Source organism: Alternaria infectoria (assembly GCF_024043175.1).
Source record: "Alternaria infectoria strain BMP 0036 chromosome Unknown scaffold_15, whole genome shotgun sequence".
NCBI classification, from domain to species: domain Eukaryota; kingdom Fungi; phylum Ascomycota; class Dothideomycetes; order Pleosporales; family Pleosporaceae; genus Alternaria; species Alternaria infectoria.
The window spans coordinates 297,544-319,925 of record NW_026250704.1 but is presented as its reverse complement, the minus strand read 5'-3'; the positions used below and the strand labels follow the sequence as shown (position 1 = coordinate 319,925).

The window sequence follows — 22,382 nt, the reverse complement described above, 5'->3', positions numbered from 1 at the left end:
CTCAGTGCTGTGTCGGAGGACTGATGTGCTGGACTACCCGCAACGAATGAGTGAGCGATCAGTTCGCCTCTATTATTGTCTAAGATTACTAAACTCAGCCCTAGAAGAGGTATACCCATTCGTGTAGCTGTTCTCAATCCGCAAGGCAACCGTCATCATGAGTGGGATCATGTTTGTGTAATGTCGTTGTTCTCATACATAGTCTATGCATTACTGTATCGTATATGCCTCTTTTGAGTGCGATATTCTGCAGCTCATGCCAGTGTACATGCTTCCTCCAAGCCAGACCACGGGTATGCCGATCCTACTCCTCCATCTCCATATCGTCGCCGCCGCTTGACTGGCCGTTTTGCCGCGAGTTCGACTTTGGTACCGAGGCTTCCTTGTCGATCATCTGCCGTGAGACGGAGACGATGTTGTCTTCGATAAGCTGCTGGCCGACGTCTGAGATGTCTATGATGTTCTGTTAGTATACCATTCAAGCAAGACATGGATTTCAACGTACGCTTCTTGGGGTCGACCTTTCCGACGTATCGCGTCTTTAGTTGGTCCTTGGTCAACTCCGTCTCCTCCTTCACTCGCTTCTCGTAGCCGTCTGCCAATGTCACAAGCTTCTGCAGCCTGTCGGTATTCCGCTCGCCCTCGCCCTTGAAGTCGTCCATGAGCAGCGCCTCTGTCCATACGTGCTTGTGCAGGTTCATCAGCATGTTCTCCTCCAGTGCAGTCTTGCGGTAGTTGATGCCGATGGAGTAGTAGTGGCGGTTGAGGCCGTGGATAAGCGCCTGGATCGATGGCTTGTTGAGGTGACCGACGTTGGAGGTTGTCTGGCGGGGCTCGTGGCCCATCATGAGGGCTTGCGGGTTGATGAGGCGGAAGGCATCGATGACGACTTTGCCCTTGACGGATTGGATGGGGTCGACAACAACGGCGACGGCGCGGGGTGTGAGCTGCTCGAACGACTGCTGTGTGTTGATATCGACCGAGGACAGCCAGCAGCCGAAACCAGGATGTGAGTGGTACCAGCCGACGACGGTCTCTTGCCTGTGTTTGTCAGCGACTGGTGGGTGTGTTGGGAGCGGTGGCGGCTTCGAGCACCGACTCAGCCATTGCGTACCTTCCTGTTTGCCTCAACATGTCCATCATCTTGGTTTGGAAGACGGGGTCTACGGCCTCGACGGACACACCCGTTCCTGACTGCGGCATGGCAAAGACGTCCACCACTCGTACTGTGTAGTCATCCACAAACTCGCCCAACATCAGGCCCATGACTTCCATGGGTACACCTGCGCGACCGTGCCGCAGCATCTTGAGGAGGGCCAGGGAGGAAATGTAGACGGTTTCGGAGTTATCGATCAGGTTGGTGTCGCCCTGGGGCCCTCCCATACCGCCCATGCCACCTTGAGCGGCGGCGAGCATCCTAGTTAACCGGTCCATGGTGGAGTACTGGCGATGGTTCTTTGATTACTTCAGGCGGGGTATATGGCGACGAGGTGAGGGTACTCGGGGGGTGGGCGAGGTGGTGCTGAGTAAGGCGGCGGCGATGATGAAGCTGTTGATGCTCGGAGCTCTCTCACGTAACTGCGCGACTGCATGCGGCGATTCGGTTGTTCCGGAACCGGCACTAGACAGGGGGGCCCTATCGCAGCTCTCATGGTAATGGCGCGCGAGGGTCTTTGTTCAAGCTGCCATCTCTCTGCCACGCCCCTCCACCTTTCCTTGACTGCTGATACTCGAACACCTTGCATGCTGTATTCACCGTCGCCCGCAACATCCAATCCAACTTTATCAAATTTATCACGATAATATCATCACACATCCTCCCAGTCGCATAGCTGTGCGCAGCCACCAAAGATATGACCACCGCTATGGAACCCACGACGGGCTCCTCGTCTTTGAGCAATGGCGTCGCCTCGCAGCCAAAGAAGGTCGCGTACTTCTACGACTCCGACGTCGGCAACTATGCCTATGTAGCAGGACATCCCATGAAGCCCCACCGCATACGCATGGCGCACAGCTTGATCATGAACTACGGACTGTACACCAAAATGGAGATTTACGTAGGTGACTCTGACCTCAATCCTCTATGGATCTGTGCTAACTCACCGGCAGCGCGCTAAGCCCGCGTCCAAATACGAGATGACGCAGTTCCACACCGACGAATACATCGAGTTTCTCCACAAGGTCACTCCCGATAACATGGAGAGCTTCACACGTGAGCAGAGCAAATACAACGTCGGAGACGATTGTCCAGTCTTCGACGGTCTATTTGAGTTCTGCGGTATCAGCGCTGGCGGCACCATGGAGGGCGCTGCGCGCTTGAACCGAGGAAAATGCGATGTCGCAGTAAACTGGGCGGGAGGACTGCATCACGCGAAGAAGAGCGAAGCCAGTGGTTTCTGTTATGTCAACGACATTGTCTTGGGAATCATCGAGCTACTCCGATACAAGCAGCGCGTGCTGTACATCGACATCGACGTCCACCACGGAGATGGTGTCGAGGAAGCCTTCTACACGACCGATCGCGTCATGACCGTCTCTTTCCACAAGTACGGCGAGTACTTCCCCGGTACCGGTGAATTGCGCGACATCGGTGTCGGCAGCGGCAAGAACTACTCGGTCAACTTTCCTCTTCGCGACGGCATCACCGACGAGACCTATCGCAACATCTTCGAGCCCGTCATCCAGGCGGTTATGACATACTACGGCCCAGAGGCTATTGTTCTACAATGCGGTGGCGACAGTCTTTCCGGAGACAGGCTTGGTTGCTTCAACCTGAGCATGGACGGCCACGCCAATTGCGTCAAGTACGTCAAGAGCTTCGGCGTACCAGTCATCGTGCTGGGAGGAGGTGGTTACACTATGAGGAACGTGGCGCGAACTTGGGCCTACGAGACGGGAGAGCTCGTCTCGACCAAGATGTCCAAACAGCTGCCTTTTAACGACTACTACGAATACTTTGCTCCCGACTACGAACTGGACGTCCGTCCTTCTAACATGGAGAACGCGAACTCTCACGACTACCTGCACAAGATCAAATCAGCCGTCATCGACAATATTCGGAGAACCGGAAAGCCATCAGTTGAAGCCTTCACCAATATTCCGGATGTGCCTGCGGGTCTAACTCGCGCTACGGACTCAGACGCTGAAGATGAAGACGATGATCTCGATGCCGACGAGAACAAGGATGTGCGCATGACACAGCGTCAACGCGACCAGCAAATAGAGCACGACGGCGAACTCTACGACGCGAGCGATGACGAGGATTATAAAAACAGCCTCGGAGTGCGCGAGCAGCCCGGCACCAAGAAGAGGCGACACATCACCGACTTCCCGAACCCCAATGCTGCTCCAGAGGATGACTTGGACCGCATGGAGACGAATGGTGAAAGCGCCGTATCCACACGGCAAGCATCTGCAGTCGCCAATTCGCGCACAACAACCCCCGCCGCTGGCGAGCAAGAAGCCGACGAAGATGGCGACATCGACATGGACGCGGCGCCTGCTGCGACTGCACCTGCCGCTGGCTCAACGCGATCACAATCGCCCGCTGGTGTCGTAACCCCACCCGAATCCCCACCAGCCGCGGCAGCAACGACAACCATGGCACCCACTTCGGCCCCCACAGCAGACGTCGAAATGGAAGAGAATGACAACAAAGAAGAGATCGCCGCAGCCAAAGAAGAGGGCGACGCAGAACGCGATTCTGAAAACGTCAAGGGCGAGGTCCGCACAGAGGTTGCTAAGGACTAGGCACCTAAACGGCGGTTCTTTGCTGCATTTGCGAGGCGTTTGTACTTTTCATCGCACTGTTTTCTGGGTCACTTCTTGACGACGGGTAGCGGGGTCGGTGTTTTGGTGTGATGGGAAATAGCTTGCGTGAGTTAGCTCAAGCTAGGGATACCTTTTTGGATTTTACTGAAGTATGTGATTCTGATGCAATGGGTCTGTTGTCTCTCTTTCTATCATTGTATGTCTTACGTGCTAGAATGAAATATGAATACCAAAGCAACGATCGATTTCACGTCCTCGGCCTCTTGTCGAAATGTCTTGGACGGCTTAACACCACTCCCCGCAAGCCTCAACATTCCACACCGGTCTCTTCCCTACGTCCGCACTCGCCTTCTTGCCTTTATTCTTCTTGACCTCTTCGCACGCACGCACCATGTCCTCGTCACCGTCCAACAGTCCGGCTATGACACGCTCGGCCATGCCACAAAGCTTAGCAACCAAGCACTTGTAATGTCCCAGCGTACCAGTCGTCTCGATCAGTACACGCATCCTTGGCTTCGCAGCTGGAGACGAAAACGAAGTCCCAGTCCCAGACGCCGAAGCAGGAGGACAATGTCGAGATCCGGCGATCTTACTAACGGGACCACCAGGCTCGAGACCATTCTTCGTCTTCACCGTTGGTGTCAATTCGTCTTCGGTTTCCTCCTCCCCCAACACCTTACCCACACCGTACAACCTCTCCATCTTCATCTTCCTCAGACCTTCCATCCTTGTCTGCACAGAGCTTTTCCTTCTTTTCTCCTCGAAAACTACTAATGCGATCTTCAAGCCTATCTCTATCTCTACTTCCTCCTCCTCTTCCTCATCTTCCTCTTCATCCCCATCCTCCTCTCCCGAACACATACGAGGTACGACTACAGGCACCTCAACAATCGGCACACTAACCCTCAGCGGATTACACTCAGGATCGTTGGCGTAGTATCGTACGAGGAAAGCGAGGTGTTTTGAGCATTCGTTTAGGAGGGGCTTGGGGATTGAGGGGTGCGTTAGTTGGAGGTTTAGCTCGGAGAAGATGCGTGCGCGGAGGGGGTCGATTGGCGGGGTCATTTTGAGCGTGTGGTAAGGGTAATGGGGGAGTGTAGTTAAGGGTGGTGTTGGCGGGCTTTTGGCGGTGGGAAGCAGGATTGTGGGTTGAGGGTGTGTTTATAGGGATGATGAGGATGAAGGGGATGGTGGTTTGCTGCTTTGAGACATGAGTTGTGGGTGTGGTCTTAGAGGTGGACAAATTGTTTCTTCGTGTTTTTGGAGACGGGCTGGTGCATGCGTGTTTCAAGCTGCGTCGATTGCTGAGTTTGCCACAGAGGTCAGACAAATTCACAATCACCGCCCAGGTCAAGTGAGTGGAATGCTGTATGTCTTATTGCTAGGAATGGCCTTTATTCATAATCTTCGAGGTACGCGGAAACTATGGTGACAATCCCTATGATCAGAGTACCAGATGCATATCGTCCAGATCAATATCCAACCCTGAACTCAGCTGTGGGATCTGCTTGTAGTTGCTCTCGTCCAACGTCTTCCGGATAAACTTGAGTGTCTGTCTTCCGGTCAGTATAACAATGCTCAGATCCGCCAAACCTGTGTCAAGCACTCACCTCAGCATAAGTCGGAGTCTGATCTTGTTTCATCATCTCCAGGAACGCCCACGTCATAGCTCCCGTCGCTTCCCCTTCAATGCGCGCATCCGCACTCGTCTGATCATCTCTACACCCACTAAACATCGTCACCATCTTCTGCTCACTCCCATACTGGCCCGCAAACTCTCCACTTTCCAGCCCCTCCTCCTCCTGCTCCTCCCCAAAATGCTTCAGTCCCTTGAAAAACGTACTCGCACCCGCAAGCAACTCCCTCGCCTCCCCAACTTTGCTATACGAGAAACCACCAGAGATGATATCGCGCGCCTCATTAGCAAGCGTAAGCCCGGCTTTCAAGTTATCCATCAAACTGATCTGGCCATCGCTATCAGAGCGGTAAACAAACGGTAGCTCGAGCGCACTACCAGAATGACAACAGTCCATTATGACAAACAACGTGCAATCCCGCGCCATATACGTAACAAGATGTTCATGTAAAATGGTACTGGAAATCTGGCCGCGCTGTTCGAAATCCACAGGAACGATCGACGCATCCATTCCCGTGGTTCTGTTTCCGTCTATATCTGCAATCTGACCGCCATGTCCGGAATAGTGCAGGAACAAGGTACATCCGGGTTCTGAGACGAGCCAGTCCATGGCTGCGAGTAGGTTGTGGCCGGTGGGGTAGTAGGGTGAGTCGTAGGGTACTTCTGGTCGGTCGGTGAGGATGACTCGGTCTTTGTGTGAGTTGGTGTAGCCGCGGTAGGAGAGGAATTCTGCCATGTTGTCTACGTCTGAGTGACAGCCCTTGAGTTCGTGGCTGCTGCCGACATAGTTGATGCCGATGAGGAGGGACTTCTTGCGGCGGTAGGACATGTTGAAGTTGGATAGAAGAACGTTGTAGGTATGCGATTCTGGTGTTGGAAGAAGGATTCTAGGTGGTTGTGGCTGAGGTCTGTAGCGTGGTTGTCAAGTGTTGGTAGTGGTGGGGTAGTGAATGATGTGGCTGATCACTGCCCAATCAATTCTAGTGGGAAGACGCGTCGCGCCCCGCCCACGTGCATGCGCGATTGTATGCTGCAAACAGCGATACGACATATACCAAAGTAACGAGGATCTTGGTGGCTGGGTTTGCGACCAGTCTAGGGCATTGCTTTGGTGCGGAAAGTGATGATGACGTCACTTGGTCGTGCGCGCATCTTACAACTTCATCTATCATATATATCACAAAGAGTGGCGGCATGCCGCCACTACAGTACGATGAATCGAGATATCAGTCCACCTCCCTCGAAACGACGCAAGCTCGCGACAAACACAGCGTCGTCTCCCGGGCAAACGGCGCCTCCAAGCACGCCCGCATCTTCAACGCCCCTTCCACCTCTCGACTCAAACACATTTCGCATCTTCTCTTGGAACATCGATGGCATCGCTCCGTTTCTACAAAAGCCAATCACGGAATTCTTCGTCCCCAAATCCAGAACGGCACTTAGGGACGACGCAAAGAACGCCCGACCAGCAGCCTCCCTAAGAGGTTTCCTGCACAAACACCAATGGCCGTCCATCCTCTTCCTCCAAGAAGTCAAGATAGCCCACACCGACGAAAAAACCCAAGACGCAGTAAAAAAAGCAGTAAAATCACCCTTACCAGAAGAAGAAGGAACTCCCCATAACAAGCGCCCACTATACCACATCCACTTCACCCTCCCCACCGACCTCCACAACGCCCGCGGCCCCAAACGCAGCGGCAAAATCTACGGCGTAGCCAGCCTAATCCGACGCGACCTCTACATCCCCTACAAAATCGCCCTCCGCACCGTAGACTGGGACGCCGAAGGCCGCATCTCCGTCGTAGAACTCCGCTCGAAGACCAGCACAGCCAAACTCGCCGTCTTCAACATCTACGCCGTTAACGGAACGGAAAACGCGTATCGCGATCCGCAGACCGGTGCGTTTAGAGGAACGAGACATGACCGGAAACGCGCGTTTCATAAGCTTTTAGCGAGGGAGTGTAGGGAGTTGGAGGAGCAAGGCTGGGATGTGTTACTCGCGGGCGACATGAACGTCGCGCCTGACGAGCGAGACGGGTATCCCAAACTACGCATCTTCCCGCAAGCACATGTAGTGAATCGTGCGGATTTCCACGATAAGCTGCTGGGAGGTGGTGGCAAGGCGAAGGAGCCGTTTGATGGCGTTGATGTGTGGAGGGAGATGTATCCGCATGAGAGACGGTATACGTATCATTCTAGAGGAAGGAGATGGGGGAGTAGCTGTGATAGGGTGGATTTCTTCGTTGCGGGGAGGAAGATGTGGGAGAAGGGGTGGGTTCGGGCGGTGGGGATCATGGATAGTGAGGAGGAGATGGGGACGAGTGATCATGTGCCTGTTTGGGTGGATATTGAGATGAAGGAGGGGGATGGAGACCGGAAAACGTCGAAAGAGCAAGAGAAAGATGCCGTAAAAATATCATCTTCCTGAGTTACAGACTTTCTCCAATCTGCACATCGACATCGAGACGTACCCACGACCCAAATCCTCCTACTCCGCCTCCCCAGTATCCGCCACAAAAAACGGACTCGTCCCCATCCCATTAAACGCATTAACCTCCCACAACTCCGTCGTCCCACGCAACACCTCATACCGATTATAATCCCCACACCCACTCTCCCTATTAACACACTCCGTCGTAATCCGACCCGCAATGCGCTCACCAACCTCCTGCCCCTCGAACCACGCCCCGTGCAAGAAACCAAAGTACTCCGCACTCATCGCCTCGCCCGCAAAATACAGCCTGCCCACATTTGCGCGAAGATTTTGGTGCATTTCCAGTGTCGTTCCAGCAGGCCAGTTGGAGTAGGAACCGTAGGACCAGGGTGTCTCAGACCAGCGTGGGTAGGTAAACGCAATAGGTTCAGGAACCGTGATGTTGGGAAACATTTTACGGAGGACAGCCATTCCCTCCGCTTTCGTAGTTTCATCGTCCTGCGCTTCTACACGGTACGATTGTTCATCTACAAGCGTGGCGAAGAGGATATTGGAACCGGGCAAATACCCTTCTGTGGATAGACTCTGCCAGACGGTGTAGTACCCACGTGTTGTAGGATCAGCGTAGAGGAAGAATTGCTTGTCGGTTGGCCAAAAGGTTTCGTTGAATTGATAGAAGAGTTTTGTGTAGGTGCCGAAGGAGAAGGTGGCGATGGCGGATTGCTTCCAGTCCGGGAGCGTGGGCGAGAAGGTTATGGCGTCGTTTTGGAGGACGCCGAGGGAGACGGTGGAGATGGCGTAGTCGGCTTCGATGCAGGAGTTGTCTGAAGTGAGGATGTGGACGCCGGTGTCGGAGTAGGTTATGTTTGTTACGATGGTGTTGAGGAGGAGGCGGGGGTCGGAAGGTTTGAGAAATTTGGAGGCTTCGTGCTTGAGCCAGGTGTTGAAGCCGCGCTGGTCGGTGCAGACTACGCGGATGCATGTTAGTACATTGCTCATACTCGTATAAAAAGATACGTACAGTTGCTGATCTCGGAGAAGCCGTAGTATGTCAGATTGTACCCTGTGATGCCGTAGACGAAGCTTGATTCCTCAGGTGTCTGAAAAGCTTGCGCGTCAGCACATCCCGCGATTGGTCATTCCATATGACCTACCTGAGCCGTCTCCCAATCCCAGAGATAGTACTCCACGGCCTTGCGCGCCGGATCGCTCTTTGGTCTCCACCCGCTTTGCCAAAGACCTGCACGGAAGCTTCTGTCCTGCAAGTTCTCAGAAAGCAGTGTTCCAGCGGTCTTCTCGAAGACACTCCAGTACTCTTCGAACTCATCCAGTAAGTTCGTGAAGTCCACAGCGCCTGTCTCATTGTAGGTGCCGACGGAGAAGGAGTCAGAATTTGGGCTGGAGAGGTTGACTTGTTTTGAGAAAGTCCAGACAGGGTTTTCTGGACCGTCAACGGTGTCTTCACCAAGACCAGAGATCCAGTTTGCGCCTAGCTCGACCGTGTAAGGATCGCCGTTGGAGTCGGAGCCGAACTTCGTATTCCGCATGCGGCCACCGATGTGATCTTGGTACTCGAGAATCAGGATGTCGGTAACTGATTGATTGGCAAGCGCTTGCTACGATCCATTAGCAGCTGGCTTAGATGTAATCGTTGAGCCTCCGAAGTGTATTGAATCAGAATAATTTTGCCTTGTTCTGTTCATCTTGACACGAGTCTCATTGTAGACTTACAGCTGCTGTGATACCGGCAACCCCGCCACCTCTATGAACTCTTAGTCAATTCTGATCTGTGTAATTGAAGATCAAACTTACATGATAGCGACAGTAGTCTTCCTACATGTGCTGTTGTTGGCCCGTCCATGCATTGCCGGCGCAGCGAATGTCAGTGGTACAAGACCAGTGGTCAACAACAACGTATTCGCCAACCTCATGATGAATACACTTCGAGAGATAGTTGTGAAGAATGCAAGGCTTGCTGCAGTCTGCTGCACATTGACAGATACTTAAAGCTTGACCTAGGAACGCATGCTTGAATGCATATCTAAGGTATCATCCACTTTAGTTCGGCGTACGTTCCTTCCCCCGCATTAGTCGCACGGCAATGGCCGGGGATGGCGGTAGTGATCGAGGTACAGTAATAGCGGTTAGTCGCATCTTACCTATCACAGATAAGCATGGGTTCATGGGTTCGTGATCCGGTGTTCATGTGTCGCAACGCAGATCTTAGACCTGCCTAATATGGGCATAACCTCATGAAAACCTGGAAGTAGGATAGTAGTAGAACGACTGCTAAGTGCAGAAAAGGGCAGAACGGATATGCAGCTTGATCGAATAAGCATGGTGTGGAAGGTAGTACGAAGGCCGATGTAGACCGGGGGTTACTGGCGGGCGCCGAAGATGATAAGAGCGCCGCGTGTACCTGCTGCATGCGCGAGGTGACGTCGCCATAGATGGCATGTGCTCATCGGCGTGACCGTAGTGCTCTTGCCGTTATTTTCGTTGGAGGTTGTTGTTGAATGCGAGATGATGCTGTCATGGAACTGCGGTGTCGCGTCCATGTTAGCTGGGCGAGGCTGACCCGCAGGAACACCGCGTGAACCCAAGGAAGCTATGACCACAGAGGTCTGCTCCCACACCTCCACGACCATCGCGCGATTTCGACGCGCCCACGGGTATGCGCGCGACAAGTTGAGTCTAACTGAAAAATATTGAAGAGTCTGAACGCATCCTATTACGCGAGCAGTCTAAGACACGGGAAAGGCGCAAGGTTTTCGGGACGGCACGATAGCGGGGTTTTTGGTTATGTCATCGTTCGCTCGTTGCCTTTTGCTTGCAATGTTACTACTGTTTCTTGCAGCTTCTATTGACACTTAATTCTTCTCCTGATTATTGCTTCGCATCCCTACTATCGCGTTATTGTCTCTTTAAACGTACAGCAACACAGCCAGGATGCAGCTGAGTAGCAGAATGCCCGATTAAGGTAACGTTAGATAGCAGAACGCATGAGACCGGTGTTCGCTCGCTAGCATGTTTGCTGGCAGCGATCTGAGATATACGGTCTGAACTTAATCAGGTTAAAGCCTGCGAAAGGACTCATGCTTTGCTCCCTTGCCGCGAGGCTGCTACTAATGGCTTTAGGTCGCCGTCATAGACCCTATTACGAACCCGCCTGATGAAAAGAAGTCGATATTTGCCCCGAACACGAGAAACGAAACCGGACTCCCTGTCAGCGCATACGATAGCGAGAATAGAGGAGCGGGACACTAGAGTAGATGGCAGGAGATGTGGAAGGCGTTTAAGAGGCAGCTTGTCGCATACAACCTCGAGGCCCGCGGCATTAAGCGTGTTGAGCTAGAGGAGCGTTAGGACCTGCGCTTGCTTGGATACTCTCAGGTAGCTATTATGTAGTTTAGCGTTAACCTCGCGGCGAATAACATTACCCTAGGCATGCTCGGTCCGGCCGTCTTCGCACTCGGTTTTCTCGATTCCTGCATGCTGGCCGTCTTTGGCGCATTCGTTGGCTGCCTTGTTGTCGCATATATCGCAACCTTTGGCCCGAAGAGCGGCAATTGGACTATGATCTTCTCACGATACATCACGGGCTGGTGGCCGTCTAAGGTCGTCGTCCTGCTCAACATCATCGTCTTACTCGGCTACGGCATGATCGACTGTGTAGTCGCTGGACAGATACTCTCAGCTGTTTCGGGCAACTCCATGTCCGTCGTGGTCGGCATCATCATTGTAGCCATCATTGCGTGGGCCATCACCACCTTTGGTTACCAGATCTTCCATTACTACGAGCGCTGGGCCTGGCTACCGCAGCTTATTGTTCTCTGCATACTAGCTGGAGTTGCCGGTCCGCAATTCAATATCTCCTCCGAGTCTCACGGCGACGAAGACCCAGATACTATAATCGGGAATCGCATCAGCTTCTTCGGTTTGACACTCGCTGCGGCCATCACATACGGCGGAGGAGCAGCAGACTACTTCGTCTACTACCCCGAACATGCATCATCGTTCAAGATCTTCGGCATGACCATGCTCGGTCTGATGTGCAGTTTCACCTTCGCCTTCGTCCTGGGCATCGGCCTAGCATGCGGGATGCTAACCAACACGGACTGGGAAGCGGCATATGGAGTATCACAAGGCGCCCTGATAGTCGAAGCATACAAGCCTTTAGGCGCTTTCGGTTCATTCTGCGGCGTGGTAGTTGCCTTGGGTCTCGTCGCCAACCTCATCGTCCCAACCTACTCTTCCGGCATTGACGCCCAGATCCTAGGCCGCTATGCAAGTGTTGTACCGAGAGTCATCTGGAACACTGTTGGCGTAGTCATCTACACAGTCTGCGCACTAGCAGGGCGTGCCCATCTCGCCGAGATCTTCACCAACTTCCTTGCTCTTATGGGCTATTGGGTCTCAGTCTGGATTGCCATCACGCTTGAGGAGCATTTGATCTTCCGTCGCAAGACCGGTTTCAACTGGCAAGTCTGGGACCAGAAGAAAAAGCTACCGCTTGGCATCGCCGCTTTTACCGCTTTCGTGATCGGTTGGATTGGGGCCATCATGTGCATGGCCCAGGTTTGGTACATTGGACCGATTGCTAAGCAGGTTGGAACTTATGGAGCTGATGTACGTGCATGTCAGAAGTCAGAGATGTGCAATGCTAACGTTCACAGATGGGCAATTATGTCGGTTTCGCATGGGCTGCAGTTGTCTATCCGCCTCTGCGGGCCTTGGAGCTGAAGCGTTTCGGCCGATGATCAAGACCTTTTCCCCGCTCGGAGCGGAATCTGCTTGGAGACGTCGGCGTAGCGACTCAATCATGCAGCAAGAAGTCGATGGCGCTCTGAGTTTTCCCACTGCACATGTCAAGTGTAGCAAGTCTTTTTCACCCGTTGTCCCTGTTCCTTTTATCATTGGACATGCAGTGAGATAAGGCCAAGAACGACACAGGAGCTGATTTGACAAGAGACGGCTTGATAGCATTGTAGGCGTGCGCCTTGGCGAGGAGATGTTCTTATTGCGTGTGCGCCTAGAGACTACATGAATGTGAGACATCTTCACGCACCGTCACTTGTCGTTGTCCGGCGGGCGACTGCCGACCATTTCAATCCAGGATCAGGATGATGTCATCGCCTCTTGCGCGCTTTCAGACCAGAAAGAGCATACCAGACACGCATGTCTTTTTCTTGATAAACAGGACCTCCATACACGAAGCCCTGGCATAAAGGTATATGCTTCGCTATCTGCCTGTGACATGTGTAGCAATCGCGTGTAACTTGAGGGTAAGTTTGGGTATGAAAGGCTATTCATCTCGTATAGTCGTCGTAAGAATCCTTGGTCACTTCACGTAGGGATCTCAGTCACCTCGCATGTTCTTCTGTCGTTCCCGTTTTTCGAGTCCAGTTTGCTATCTTGTGCACGGGCCCGGCAACGTGTTGTTGTTGTGTAAGTCACGGTGACTGCCTGTTGCGCTCGTCTCTGGCTTGGCGTTGTTGTGGCTGCTATCTCTCACCTCACCTCCCCACAATCAAAACAAAATCCTCCACCACAACGGACAGCTCTTCTGTCTTTTCCCATCCTTTCCCATTCCCAACTACCACCACCGACCACTGGCAACATGTCGGGCAACCTCATCGACCTCAGTGACGAGGACACCTCCTCTCAGGATACCACTGGCATCAACGGCATCCACCGTACCAACGGTCTTGTCGGCCGCATGTCTCTCTCGGAGAACCGCGCAAGGTCGCCTCCCCGCAACCACTTCGCAGGTCTCGATGTCCTCATGAGACAGAGGCAGTCTTCCACACCAGTCCCTTCACCAGCTCCGCGCCCGGTGTCGCTGCCAACCGTGTCCAACGGTGAGTGACCAGATCCATATTTGCATTACTGCATGACTGACTGACCACACCTAGTCCCTCGCTTTGCGACACGTCTCTCTTCAAGTTCGGAGATGTTCTCCCCGTTGGCTCAGCCGTACAGGGCCCCGGAGTCTGTGGCGTCTTTCCTGCAAGAGCAGCAAGAGCCCTTGACCTCCGCCCTTAGGTCTGATCAGCCGATCCCCGAGTATATCCCTGAGAACAGAATGGAGTTCAGGAGTATGATTGATACTATCAATGACTACAACAAGGCCATCGACAGCGAGTCCGATCATCGTTCTGATCACAGCTCCTGGTCGCCACCCGTCCCCGTCCCTCAAATCGAGTTATCCGTGCCTGCTGCATCTGATACACCCCCGACTCCAGCAGACTCCGTTGTGGATGCCGTTCATGATTTCGGATCCGACCAACCAACGATGGTGTGGATGACTGAGCAGGAGCAGGTGACCGTGCTAGAGGACAGGTTGGCAGCCGCTCAGGAAACCCTCGCCAGGCTGGAGCGCGAGAACGCTGAGGCCGATAGGAAGCTAGGACTTCTCGGATACCAGCTCGAGTCCACCGAGAACCAGAATGCCGCAATGTCTCGCGCTATGTCTGAGAAGGACGCCATGATCAAGAAGCAAGATCTCGGAATGAAGAAGCAGGGCGCTGATATCAAGGCCAAGGACGCTCAGCTGGTAAGGAAAGAAGTTGTGATCGCGAAACATGTTGCTGAGATCAAGAAGAATCATCGACAGTTAGGTGCTCGCAATGCGTTGATCAACAAGGCAAACCCCGGAAGTAAGTTCGAACACCATACTGTATCAAGAGGGCCTAAGCTAACTCGTCCTAGATGACAGGGTCGGTCTACATGGCGCCAAGATGGCTGCTAAGGATGCCGAGTTGGCCGCTATAGACATCAAGTTGGCCGCTAGAGATGCCGAGTTGGCAGCACTCAGGCGAACCCTTGAAGATCGCAACCGCGAGATCGAGACCGCCGAGGCAGCCATCGAGGAGGACAAGAATCTCATCATCAAGGAGCAACAGAAGGCAGCCGACCATCAGCGGATGATCGACTATTACCTCTCGCAGAATCAACACCTTGCTGACGCTGCGACTGCACGCGAGAAGACCATAGCTGATCTGCGACAAGAGCTTGTCGTCCGGAAGTTCGAGCTGACCGACGCCCAAGAGCAACGTGGAAACCGCGGCGCCATCGAGGACATCAAGGGCAAGCTTCGTGAAATGACCACTCTTTCCGATCGCCAGCGAGCTCAGCTCAAGGACGCCAAGGACGAACTCAAGTTCAAGGATGCCCGCATCATGGACCTCAGTAACAACGGCGAGCGTCTCCGTGGTGCCATCCATGTCGTCCCGCCGCGCAATGTCAAGCTCCCTGAGACCGTCGTATCATGCACGGAGTGTTACGCCATGGACCGGCGATGCGACAGCGGTACCAAGTGTCGCCCCTGCATGGAGAACAACACCGAGTGCCTGCGCTTCATGTGCTCATTGAAGTACAAGAACGGCAATTGCCCTCTTGTCCCTTGCCCACTCACTCACGATGGTCAAGGCTACCTCATGTTGCCACGACCTCGTCCTGAGTGGTGAAAAGCTCAACAACGTGAGCGAGGAAACGATTGACGAACTCTCATGAGCTTTGGTGCATACTTCTCTGGCGTCGGCGTCGGAGTTGGCATCTGTGTTTTTGAGCAAGCCTGTGGGCAGCCGAGTGCTGGCAGTTTTCTTACCGAATAGCACGACTAGGTAGAGCCTCACTAAGGAAAAAGTCTTCAAGATGAAGCATTCATGAACTTCTATTCAAGTTTGATCGTGATGACCGTTGTACATCGTGCTGTTGTGACGTCATGTGTTCGCCTTGCTAATGCTAGCATGTGGGGGCGGAACGGAAGCGCGAAGGAAGCCGCTCGCACATGATCACCATACGTATCTCGGGCGCAGAGCCCTCTTTGAAATATACAGATGAGCTATTCAGAGTGCTGACTAGAGGCGTGCAGTCCGCCTCAGGCCGGGGTATGCGTTGTGGCGCGTCGCAGAAATCTGAAACCGAGTGCGGCGCGGCACCGGGCGTCTTCACAGTCAGCATGGCATCGCGGCTGCTGCCTTTCTGGTTGTGCTTGCCGTCTGCGGGTCTCTTCGTTTGATTCTTTTTCTTCCTTTACTACCTCACTCTGAATAATCCACAGCAGAACGCAATCATGGAAGAGATGCCAACGAAGGCGGGTTCGAGCGGGCGTGAAGTACGGATGGTCAGTATTGTTGCCCTAGATGTTCGCTTCATCAATTCTAATGAGAATGTAGGCTCCCGAAGAGGGATCAGGTCCCTTAATTCGACAGCGTCCACTGTGGAGAGTACCGCAACTAGGGCTGCTCGTATTCGCGATAGTATTGCTGTATTGGAATGCGTGCCCTCCCAGCCACACGACGACTTCTGACCGATCTTTATACGACACCACACCGGCCACCATCAACTACGCCAGATGTGAATCGATTGTTTCTTCTGAAGCGCGCACATTCGGCTTCAACATCTCGAACAGCGACGGACCTGAAACCCATTGGCGTCTATTCGACTCATCCAATTCCACCGGTCGTCTCTCTGGTATAATTCACGTCCAGAGAGGCGACGTCGACCAGACCTCAGACCTTGAAGTCAGACTCGAAATAAATTCCAGCTCAACGACAGACTACCAGAACGTCATCTACAATCAATCTGCAACGAGCCTCAGTTTAGACTACCTTCCCCCCGACCATGACGGAGACGTTTGTACAGAGATCAAAGTTATGATATACTTCCGTCCGGAATCATCCGTGCGTCTATTGGATGTGCTCGAGATCAGGTCCGAGACATTCGATCTATGGGTCCACGACTGGGCCTGGCAGATCAACAACCTCATCACACATACTGCGCACGGCGAGTACACATACGAAGGCGGCAAAGGCCCGGACCCGTTGCATCCACACAACATCGATTCCAGCTCAATAATCGGAGTCATTTGGGGCTGGTACGGCTGCGAAGGTAAATTAAAAATACACAGCAAAAGCGGGCAGATTGATCTGATGCTGGTACCGCGGTATACGTTCATTGGAAAACCGATGCGACCTGAAGAAATCGTGGTGTATACAGACAGCGGAGACATCAACGTCGCTGCGCTCTGGGAATATTGGCCACAGCAGCCTTTTACACATTACACGGAAATTCACTCGGCTTACGGCAATGTAGTCGTGGAGATACCACATGGCTCGTACACTACTCTCGCGAGTATCGAAGGCAACGTAAACGCATATCTACGACCATTTGCTGCCGTGAGTCCGGATGATGAAAGCACGATTAGAACGACTACATTGTATGGTAACACAGCTTTGCATCTGGATAATGCAGGCCGAGAGCTCTTGGATGAGCTTTACGATCCCCTTCTCAGTACGAAGAGTGACCACTACGTCGGCACTGGTGATTTGTACCTGCGGTACCCGTTCAGTTGGTTTGGGAAAATGGATGCGACTGTGAAGAAAGGCTCGATCAAATTTGGGGGCAGTGCGCTGGATGAGATAGAGGAAGGTGAGGGGTTTGTGAAGGCTGTCAGAGGGAGAGGCGCGGGAAGTCGGATGGATGCGCATGTTGAATTGAGGGGGATCATGGATGTCACACTGGGTATTTGGGACACAGATGAGTGAGTAGTATATTTGGTCGTTATACTGTTATCATTGCGAGTGCGCATGACCTTCTATCGATAAATCAATCATGTGTTATTGCTGTCGATCAACAGCCATGGGTGATTCCAACAGACTGCTATATATGTTTCGCAAGACCAAACAACTCCGCGCCATAAACCTCGCTGAGCTCTGAGCCTCCAGCCCGATCGCCAGAACTGACATGAAGGTTTCGCATTGGGGTCAGGCCTACTCAGTAGATATTTTGGTGCGTCTCCACAGCCTCACGCAGGATCGACTGTCTGCCTCATGACTGAGGTAGTTCTAATCAATACTGCTACCGCCCTGTCGCTTCTTCGCCTTGCTGCTTACGTTTCTGACTATCAAGCGAGGCGTTTGTCGACCCCAGGTTTCAAGATGGTTCAACCGAAGCGCCGGGCGTTTGTTGGCCCCATGCAGCGTAACTGCGCACAAGGCTGTTGATGGTGGCGTTCAGACGGACATCCATCTTGGCTTCTGGGGTGATGTCGAATCGGATCAGCAGCTCGTCCTCACTGGGAGTTGGTTTGTTTGACAAGTCGTAGGGGTTTGGGCCAGCATAACTTGTACAGTGATGGAAATATCCTAACCGAGCATTGAAACATTCGTGAACGGACGTCTTTAGACCCCAAAAAGTACGCCCAATTGATGACACAGGTGGCAAGTATACACAACCGACGTGAATATGTCTGATGTCAGCTCTGTGCCACTGAAACACTTCGTGAAGACGGGGTTGGGGATCGAAAGCCTGCTCGGATCGTCTCATACATGCTCACTGCTGACAGCAGGCTCAGAAAAGCCCCGCCCATGAACAAAGGTATAAGAAGATGGTAACGGAAGTGAGGAAAGTAGACACCAGACCAAGTCCATCTCTCGTCTTCTTCTCTCCCCAAATAGCTAACCAGCTAGACTTTGAATAAACGAAACACCATGTTCGCGCTTCGACATGCTTTCGCTCTTGGGCCAATACTTCTGGCACAGTCAGTGTCGGGCTATCCCAAGGGTATATCCCTCAACAACATCTTGAACACCAGAGACAATGAGTTCATCTTTTCCGCCATCGGGGATTCTTGGGGAGTACGTAAACTCACTCAATCGCTACACATTGACTAAAATACAACAGAGTGGAGTTCAATGGGACAACGACACCGCGTACGACGGAAACGAAGACGGATGCATGCGCTTCAAGTATGCCTGGTCAACCATAGTCAACGACAGATACCAGGACTGGACACCAACCCCCGATCAAGATCCCAAATTCGAGTTCAGAGCCTGTTCTGGCGCCCATTTGGGAAAGAATATCCACGACCAAATGGACAAGTTGACACGACCGAAGATGACCATGCTTGAAGCCGGCGGGAATAATGCCGATTTCTACCCCATGGCCGACAGCTGCCTCTTCCATACCGACCCGAGAGTAGACTATGGGACTCATTACGAAGACGACGATGCTGACAAACCGACGGGATTGTGCAGGAAGGAGATCAAGCTAGTACGAGGAAGAGTCGGAGACGGCCTCAAGCAGGCCGTTATAGATACTATCGATATCTGGAGGGCCCACCCTGCTGTCAGCGGCAACGATGCAACACTCTTCATGCTAGGATATGCGCGCTTTTTCGCTTTTGACGACGCGTGCAACGACTGGGATTTTGGCAGACAGTTCCAATTCCCATGGAATGCACAGAAGGTCGTAAAAGAAATGCGACAAGAGTTTAATGATCTGGTAAACTCTACTCCCATGGCACTTCCATATCACACACTAACACCTCTTACCCGCTTAGGTCGACGCGGTGAATCTCGCGATCCGCTCCGCCGTCGAACATTACAACGACCCGAAAATTCGATACATCGACATCAACCCCGCCCTGGAAGGCCACCGCTTCTGCGAAAAAGGCCACAGCTTGAGGGTGCAGCTCGACCCTAACAGCACCGAGGTGCATATCTTTAACAACCCCATCCGGCGGAGTATCACCATCCACGACGGCGACAGCGTTACCACATACGAGCCCAGCGACGACCCAGACGCCCCCAGCCCACCCGAGGATATCCTTGAGAAGCTAGGCAGATACCCCGACGGCGAATCCGTGCAACAAGATGAATACACGATAACCACCTTCCGCAACCCCGAGGAACCAAACCTGAGCATGGAGGTGAAAATTGAGCCGCAGCCCCTAAACGGTGGGAGTGGGAGCGGGAATTTCAATGGGTATATAGCGCGGACGTTGCATCCGAAACAGGATGGACACAAGGAGATTGGCGATCTGATTGTCGAGGCGCTCAAGAAGAATTATAGACCTGATGAGTCGGCTCCTGAGCCGCCGACGAACCCATCGAAGCCGACACAGCCGCCGCAGCCGGAAACTACGGTGCCTGGGTTTAATTGTCCGACCGGGTGTACTTGTAATTCTGGAGTTCCGCTTTGTTTCTAGGGTACTGGTTTGCGGGGGATAGGCGTGGTGGTTGAGAAGTCGCAGGCTGATTAGCTTTCGGCGTTGAGATGTGAGGGCGTTTCTGTCGGGATGGTTTCGAGAAACAAGACTGGATCATCGGACGTAGCGCGTCTACATCGCCTTGATGGTGCTTCTGTCAGCTTCTTGGCCTGATGGACTACTGAGAATGGACTAGTGTTTGGAATCTCGACCTTCCCTGGTGTTTGGAGTCATATTTGCCTTGGTATTGGTAATGTTATCGCATACTGTTGCGTATGCTCGTACGGACGTTTTTCTACTCCCGCCATACTTACATATTGCGCTCGAGATGTCAGAGCTGATATATAAGCGCGAAGGGCGTGACGCTCCCGTGACAGGAAATGCATGCGCGGTAAAAATGGTGTGCTAATGTGAGACCTGACCGGTCGGAGCTAGGATCGATCGGCCCTCATGTCAATGGTCTGGAATCTTTGGAAATAATTTATCTGCTGGGTTCCTAACCAGTCAAGACGTCACAGTCGGTTCGCCGTGCATTATATAAGCAGTAACACAGACGAGGCTGCTCGAGGCTTGGTGGTGGTCCTGGAACTCGGCTCCGCGTGCACTGCCATTGGCCCCCAACGACCGTTCACCTTAGGGCGAGGCAGACATGATTGTGATACGAGTCACAAGTCTGGTCCTGAGACCAATCCTGGAGTTTCGCGAAGCTCTCTATTTATGGCTGAGATAAGCCCATGATCCCTGGCATTGTGGTCGATCTGGGCGTTGGTGTTCCCAGAGAGATGGATGTCGGAACCCGCCGTGGCAGAGACGTGTGAGCAATAGGAAGTGCGCGGCATTGAACGTCGCGGCAAAAAGGCAATTAGTCAAGAGAGATGATGAGAGAGCTAGCGTCACGAGTGTGCTGAGAATGAGGATGATGATGCAGTTGTTGGTGGGTTTGCAGAGTAGCGGCGGGAATTGGGTGGGCGGCCGTGGCGGCCACGGCCAGGAACCAGCCCGGTGTTGTGGACCTCCAGGGCTGAAGCGGGGCACCATGCGCCATGCGCGAACGGCCAAACATCTCCACGTCCCCAATCCCGTCACTAATGTCGCAATTTCCTCTTTCTCTCTCCCTCTTCATCGCAGATGATTGAGGGCCTTATCATGCACAACACCGCCATGGTGGCGATCCAGAGTAAGCCTCCTGCTCGGCCTACCAGGCCTCCCACGAACGGAAGTTCTAACCGCCCTAGCTAAATTACACGATGCCCATATCCCACGCACAGCCACATCACTCCAGCATCGCCCGCGACGCGATCCGCTTGGTTGAAGGTGAAGAATGCATCTATACCCGACTAAAGGCAATGGCTCGCCTGATGCACCTAATTCAGTCTTCCGAGTCGCCGACTCGGTTGACCGAACTGCCTCGCACTTAGACACCGAAACGGGTCACCTCTGAGACACATGCCAGAAAGCTTAACTTGAGCCTCCTCTCAGGCTTCCCTCTGACTAAAACCGGGTCGATCCAATGATACTTCCTATACAGGCTGTCAAGCGGGTCACGGCTACCAAACTTAGCCCTATATCCGACCCTACACGTTCTGGCCGAGCTTTCAACGTTGCTCTAGCGCGTTCTTCAACGTGGAAACGACCATTCCTACTCGTTAGATGAGCACTAGATGGAAGATGGGGCGAGATCGAAAGAGTAGAGTGCTGCGACAGCCATGACTCCGGCTGTGAGTCGGAGGGAGATCGTTGGAAATGCGCTCATGCTCGTGCTGAGATGAGAGGCCTCATATCATATATAAGAGTCGGGATGAGGCACGGTTAGGGCCATCAACTCAATGAACATGATGGATATCTCCTTCTCGCCAGCTCTTGCTATGACTTCCCTTCAAGCCCAATCTTGTACTATCAACAACATCGAGCAGTCCTCCATCGCCGTTATACACGCAGTCTCTGTCATAGAGGCACACAAGCTTTTATTCGAAGTATACAGAGTTGCCTGGCACTTCATTCAACAGTCTCAGTACTCAAGTCAAATGTCACACCGAGGGCCATACTCAACTTCTGAAGAGATGAAGGATGGTGGAAACGACCCAGAACCACCAGCTGCACCACCGTAAGTTCTCACCCCTTCCATCTCAAACTCAACCATCTTCAGACGACTACCACCAAACCAACATCACCCCCATTAACCATTTCCAACCCAGAATCATCATCCTCGCCCAATCCGGTAAAGCACCTGCGCCCCACTTCCAGGTACCAGACCCTGCCGATCCGCCATTCCAGCCGCACCCACCTACGTCATCCCTGTCGTACGTATGCCCAATCTTACCTAGGTAGTTTGTGCAACCATCTCGTATCTTTTGTCGGTCCAATTCCTAACTTTCCCTCCTTATTTCTAGACCTGAACTTTCACGACAAGAATCTCAACCTACCGACGCGACATCGAGACCACCAAGTAAACCGGAACCGGAACCTCATCCTGCGCCACCGTAAGTAAACTGGGGAGACAGCCTTGCGCGAATGCGCACACGCGACTTGTGGATGGAATTGAGCTG

General features: G+C 53.0%; 9 protein-coding genes across 9 annotated transcripts; 5 read left to right on the top strand and 4 right to left on the bottom strand.

The window, feature by feature from the left end:
• Nucleotides 1–304: 304 nt before the first annotated feature.
• Nucleotides 305–1,434, bottom strand: RPN11 (multicatalytic endopeptidase; the record flags this gene model as incomplete). Its single annotated transcript, XM_051499500.1, has 3 exons — nt 305–453; nt 506–1,041; nt 1,115–1,434. 3 exons carry the CDS (start codon nt 1,432–1,434, stop codon nt 305–307), a joined length of 1,005 nt encoding a protein of 334 aa, XP_051350283.1.
• A 419-nt stretch (nt 1,435–1,853) lies between these two features.
• RPD3 (histone deacetylase) lies at nt 1,854–3,750 on the top strand (the record flags this gene model as incomplete). Its single annotated transcript, XM_051499499.1, has 2 exons — nt 1,854–2,057; nt 2,110–3,750. The coding sequence occupies 2 exons, from the start codon at nt 1,854–1,856 to the stop codon at nt 3,748–3,750; spliced, it is 1,845 nt and encodes a 614-aa protein (XP_051350282.1).
• A 306-nt stretch (nt 3,751–4,056) lies between these two features.
• On the bottom strand, nt 4,057–4,836 carry J4E92_008142 (uncharacterized protein; the record flags this gene model as incomplete). Its single annotated transcript, XM_051499498.1, has 2 exons — nt 4,057–4,260; nt 4,369–4,836. 2 exons carry the CDS (start codon nt 4,834–4,836, stop codon nt 4,057–4,059), a joined length of 672 nt encoding a protein of 223 aa, XP_051350281.1.
• A 379-nt stretch (nt 4,837–5,215) lies between these two features.
• J4E92_008141 (uncharacterized protein) lies at nt 5,216–6,424 on the bottom strand (the record flags this gene model as incomplete). Its single annotated transcript, XM_051499497.1, has 3 exons — nt 5,216–5,323; nt 5,382–6,308; nt 6,419–6,424. 3 exons carry the CDS (start codon nt 6,422–6,424, stop codon nt 5,216–5,218), a joined length of 1,041 nt encoding a protein of 346 aa, XP_051350280.1.
• A 109-nt stretch (nt 6,425–6,533) lies between these two features.
• On the top strand, nt 6,534–7,835 carry J4E92_008140 (uncharacterized protein; the record flags this gene model as incomplete). The annotated part of the gene is made up of 2 exons (XM_051499496.1): nt 6,534–6,538; nt 6,839–7,835. 2 exons carry the CDS (start codon nt 6,534–6,536, stop codon nt 7,833–7,835), a joined length of 1,002 nt encoding a protein of 333 aa, XP_051350279.1.
• Nucleotides 7,836–7,895: 60 nt separating this feature from the next.
• J4E92_008139 (uncharacterized protein) lies at nt 7,896–9,706 on the bottom strand (the record flags this gene model as incomplete). Its single annotated transcript, XM_051499495.1, has 5 exons — nt 7,896–8,809; nt 8,863–8,941; nt 8,996–9,457; nt 9,573–9,603; nt 9,654–9,706. 5 exons carry the CDS (start codon nt 9,704–9,706, stop codon nt 7,896–7,898), a joined length of 1,539 nt encoding a protein of 512 aa, XP_051350278.1.
• A 1,582-nt stretch (nt 9,707–11,288) lies between these two features.
• J4E92_008138 (uncharacterized protein) lies at nt 11,289–12,601 on the top strand (the record flags this gene model as incomplete). Its single annotated transcript, XM_051499494.1, has 2 exons — nt 11,289–12,470; nt 12,518–12,601. 2 exons carry the CDS (start codon nt 11,289–11,291, stop codon nt 12,599–12,601), a joined length of 1,266 nt encoding a protein of 421 aa, XP_051350277.1.
• An 860-nt stretch (nt 12,602–13,461) lies between these two features.
• Nucleotides 13,462–17,392, top strand: J4E92_008137 (uncharacterized protein; the record flags this gene model as incomplete). Its single annotated transcript, XM_051499493.1, has 4 exons — nt 13,462–13,702; nt 13,757–14,500; nt 14,553–15,241; nt 16,337–17,392. 4 exons carry the CDS (start codon nt 13,462–13,464, stop codon nt 17,390–17,392), a joined length of 2,730 nt encoding a protein of 909 aa, XP_051350276.1.
• A 945-nt stretch (nt 17,393–18,337) lies between these two features.
• On the top strand, nt 18,338–19,787 carry J4E92_008136 (uncharacterized protein; the record flags this gene model as incomplete). Its single annotated transcript, XM_051499492.1, has 4 exons — nt 18,338–18,484; nt 18,531–19,130; nt 19,189–19,585; nt 19,753–19,787. 4 exons carry the CDS (start codon nt 18,338–18,340, stop codon nt 19,785–19,787), a joined length of 1,179 nt encoding a protein of 392 aa, XP_051350275.1.
• Between the last annotated feature and the right edge of the window lie 2,595 nt (nt 19,788–22,382).